General features: G+C 55.3%; 1 protein-coding gene across 1 annotated transcript; it reads right to left on the reverse strand.

The window, feature by feature from the left end:
* Positions 1 to 282: 282 nt before the first annotated feature.
* On the reverse strand, positions 283 to 2942 carry SPR (sepiapterin reductase). The gene is made up of 3 exons (XM_015863042.3): positions 2613 to 2942; positions 1569 to 1859; positions 283 to 1258 (listed from the first exon to the last, which is right to left on the reverse strand). Exons 1-3 carry the CDS (start codon positions 2935 to 2937, stop codon positions 1068 to 1070), a joined length of 807 nt encoding a protein of 268 aa, XP_015718528.2. The 5' UTR covers positions 2938 to 2942; the 3' UTR covers positions 283 to 1067.
* Positions 2943 to 4085: the final 1143 nt, after the last annotated feature.

Here is a 4085-nt window from a genome sequence, read left to right on the forward strand (position 1 = left end):
CAGTGCAGCTGGAGGGCTGAAGTGGGGACAGATGTGGGGTCACCCCATCCTGCTGCTTTCAGCCCACAGGCATTTATCTGTACCCAGTATCTGTACCTGAGGTGGGCACTGGCACAGGGGGTGCTTGGGCAGCCCAGCAGACCTGCATGGCTTTAAAAACTGATTTTAAGTGACAGCCTGTTGTGCAGGTGGTCCAGGACACAAACTTGCATGGTGTCATGTTGGATGGGAAGCCAGGGTCCCCACTCCCACCCTCCTGGAAATGAATGTGGAAGAGAAAGATGAGACAGTAAACTTTTAATGACCGTAGATGGAGATAGACAAAAACTGGGATAAGGGGCTGTGTGAGTGAGCAGCAGGAAGGTGGCTGTCATTGGGTTGGGCACATGGGGTGCAAGCCTTACTGTTAGGACTGTGCTGCTCCCAATTCTAGCACAGCTTTCTGGACAGGCACATCTATGAGTTGTGGGCTTCTGCCTACTGGAACCCAATGGGAAAAACAAGGTTAAAACGCCACAAATACCTTAAAGGAACAGCCCAGGAGGGGTTCAGGCCCCTACTCCAGGCCTGGACTCAAACGAGCACTGCACAAACCCAGGGCAGGGCTGTAACCCATGTGGGTTGTGCTGGTGGGTGGGTCTGTGCTGCAGAGCCAAATCTGCACAGGCAGCTCCCTCTGCTGCTCAACTCCTGCCTTTGAATGAGCAGAACGAGGAGCACGCATCCACACTCACTTCTATGCAGCAATGCATTAATATGGTGCTTTCTGTATAGTTCTTCCACTGGGGAAGCCACCTCTGCTCCCCCATCCCTTTGCTTCTGCTGTGTGCACAGGAGGGCTCTGTGGGGCTCAGGAAGGATAAGACCTTTGATAAGTGGTCCTCAGAACGTGGCTTTCTTTGCACTCTGGCTCAGCATGGCAGTGAGTCCCCCCACCCACCCCCATGAGGGCACAGGGAGCATCCATAAGGCACCCAGAGGCTTTGCAGCAACCAAACAGCCATAAAAACATGGGGAGCAGCAGGCACTACAGAGGGCAGAAAGCAGAGCATGGAAATGAGAGCAGCTCAGATGCTGTAAAAGTCCATGTGTGCACCCGAGGTGAAGGTATTCTCCTCCAGCAGCTTCAGCAGCTTCTGGGCTGACACAGCACAGTCTATCAGCTGCCCACTCTCATGCAGGCTCTGGAATTGCTGACGCATCTCAATATCTCCAGTCTTAGTGCGAGCCAAGAGCTGCATGTCTGTGTCCAGGGGACCTGGGGGGGAGAGCAGAAAAAGAAAGTATATGAGCTGAAAGCAAGATCTGGTGCTCAGTCCTCCTGGTGCAGGAGGAAAATCTCTCTTCCATTAAAGCTCATAGCAATGAAGAGAGGAGATTGTCCCTCTGTGGATGCCCCATCCATCCCTGGAGGTGTTGAAGGTCAAGCTGGATGGGGCCCTGGGCAGCCTGGTCTGCTATTAAATGTGAAGGTTGGTGGCCCTGCCTGCAGTGGGGGAGTTGGAGCTTCACGATCCTTGAGGTCCCTTCCAACCTCAGCCATTCTATGAATGCATCCCCTTCCTCACCTGGAGCATAGTTGAGCACACGGACATCAGGCTCCTCCACTGCCAGCACACGGAACATCATGTCCCGGGCAGCCTTCCCACTGCAGTACAGTGCCCAGCTACGGAAGGGCTGCAGGGCACAGAGAGATGAGATGTTCACCACCGTCCTGCTGCAGCCTGGTCGTGTCCCAAAGGCCTGCAGGGCGCTGCTGGTGAGGCAGAGTGCCGAGGTGATGTTGAAGGCGAAGTAGGAGTTGATCTCATTGGGGTCGGTGAGGTTGAGGAAGGATTTGGAGATGTCACCTAGGGAGCCTGAGGGGGGAGGGAGGGCAGATGAGCTTGGAGGAATTCAGTGTGGAGGAATTCATATCCCCAAACAATGCCACATTGCTAACAAACATGGAATCATCAAGGTTGGAAAAGGCTCCTATGATTCCCAACTCTAACCCACATTAATCACATCCCCAAGTGCCACATCTCCATGGCCCTGGAACACCTCCAGGGTTGATGACCCCCATCACTCCCCAAGCAGCTGTGCCAGTGCCTGACTGCTCTTTTAGAGACCAAAACCTAACCTGATCTGACCCCTATCCAGCCTGATACAACTTGAGGCCATCACCTCTCGTCCTACCCATCCCTTTATATCCATCCCTTTATACCCATCCCTTTAAGCACTGAAAGGCCAGAGTGAGGTCACTGGGAGTCATCCCTCCTCCAGGCTTTTCCTCCCCAGCCAGCACTGCTGCTTTGCCAAAGCAAACAGCTCCCAACCTTCAGCCCCAAGTACAACGTCCTCAGGGGTCACCACACTCTCTTGTTTTTCCCTTTTCTTCTGAACCAAGCCAGTGGAAGACCTGATTCCTTTAGTACCATTACCTACTGGGCTGTCTTATTTATAGCAATAACAGGCAGAGAAAAGGCACTGCGGCCAGCAGACGTGAAAGCTTGCCCATTAATAAAGGCTACAAGCTCTTCCAAAGGATTGTGCTCAGGATTGTGAGGCTGCAGGACCCACCGACACCAACCTCCCCCTCCCACCCCCCGGCCCCACAGCCCCGCTGTTACCGGCGTTGTTGATGAGCAGCAGGCGGCCAGGCGGCCCGTTAGGCAGCAGCTCCCGCACTGCACCCACCGCCCTCCGTAACCCTTCCTCGGAGCCTAGATCGGAGGCCACGCATTCCACCCGCAGCTCCGGGCAGGAGCCATGCAGCTCAGCAGCCAGCTGGATCAGCGCCTCCTCCGAGCGGGCCAGCAACAACAGCAGCGAGCCCGGACCGAGCCTCGGTGCCAACAGCCGTGCCAGGCTGCGGCCGAACCCCCTCGAGGCTCCCGTTAACACACACGAAGTCGCGGCCCAACGCCGCGGTTCCGCTCCCGGTTCCGCTTCCATCGCAGAGAGCGGCGTGAGGGGCGTGGGAACGCTCTGCTGACGTCATCAACCCCATTCAACCCTTCCCACCGCCTGCCGCGAAATGAATGGACGCTCCGAAAGCGCCGCTTCCCATTGGCTGACAGAGCGATGTGACGTAAGGTAGGGGCGTGGCCAGAGTGGCGCGCCGGCGGGAAAGGTCGCACGTGTTAATGCGTTGCTCTACACCTGTAAAGTGAGGGGGGGGGGGGGGGGGGGGGGGGGGGGGGGGGGGGTATGGAGTTAGCTCTGCTCAGCCGTGCCCAGGGGCTGTGGGCACAGCCAGGAGGCAAAGAGCTCCCTGTGCCCATCAGCAGCACTGCTGTGCTGTGTGGGTGGGTACTAGAGCGCTGGTATTGGGACCAGAGAGATGTGGGACCTCTAAGGGCCACCAGGACCTTAGGACAGCTCTGTATGTCCTTGCTTGGGGCATTGCTGGGCAAGGGGGACATGGGGGAGCTCCAGCCTCAACCAGGTTGGGGTGCTGTGATAAAGTGGCATAGATCAAAAGTGCTGTCAGATATCAGATCTACCCCTGGTTTCCCAGCTCTTACATCCTAAGCACAGATGGGCCTGCGATGCTTTAGGAGGTAACAAAGCAGAGTTTCACCCTATGGAGCAGCTGCAGATGCTGCTGAAAGCCTTATGTGTTCTAATAAAGCATTAAAATTCCATGACATAAGTCCAAGACTGATATTTGTTTTGCTAGGCAGAACTTGCCTCAACAAGCTGCCAGTTCCTCCATCCCATTCTAGCAGTCCCCATCTCCTGCTCTCACCATGCACCTTGTCCTACATGGTTCTGCTTGGTGCACCATAGGGCTGGCTGGAAATAGCCATAATAGGATTATTAAGGTTGGAAAAGACCTCTAAGATCATCAAGTCCAATTGCCAAGCCATCGCTGCTTACCTCCCCAAGTGCCATTGCTCCTCCCATCTGCTCCGTTAGCAAAGGGTGCAGAAGTGGGAGGGAAGGGTGTGGGAAGTTGGCAGGAGCTGCCTGTATTCATCTACACTAAAAATAAGGACTCAGAAGAGAGGAAGGAAACTGGTGACCAAACCCGAGCTGGAACAGGAGGGCAGAACTGCAGAGGAATTATAGATCCGTGATGTCTGACCCTCTCCTTTGTG

Source organism: Coturnix japonica, chromosome 4 (assembly GCF_054131305.1).
Source record: "Coturnix japonica strain WE chromosome 4, WE-NBRP24, whole genome shotgun sequence".
NCBI lineage: Eukaryota > Metazoa > Chordata > Aves > Galliformes > Phasianidae > Coturnix > Coturnix japonica.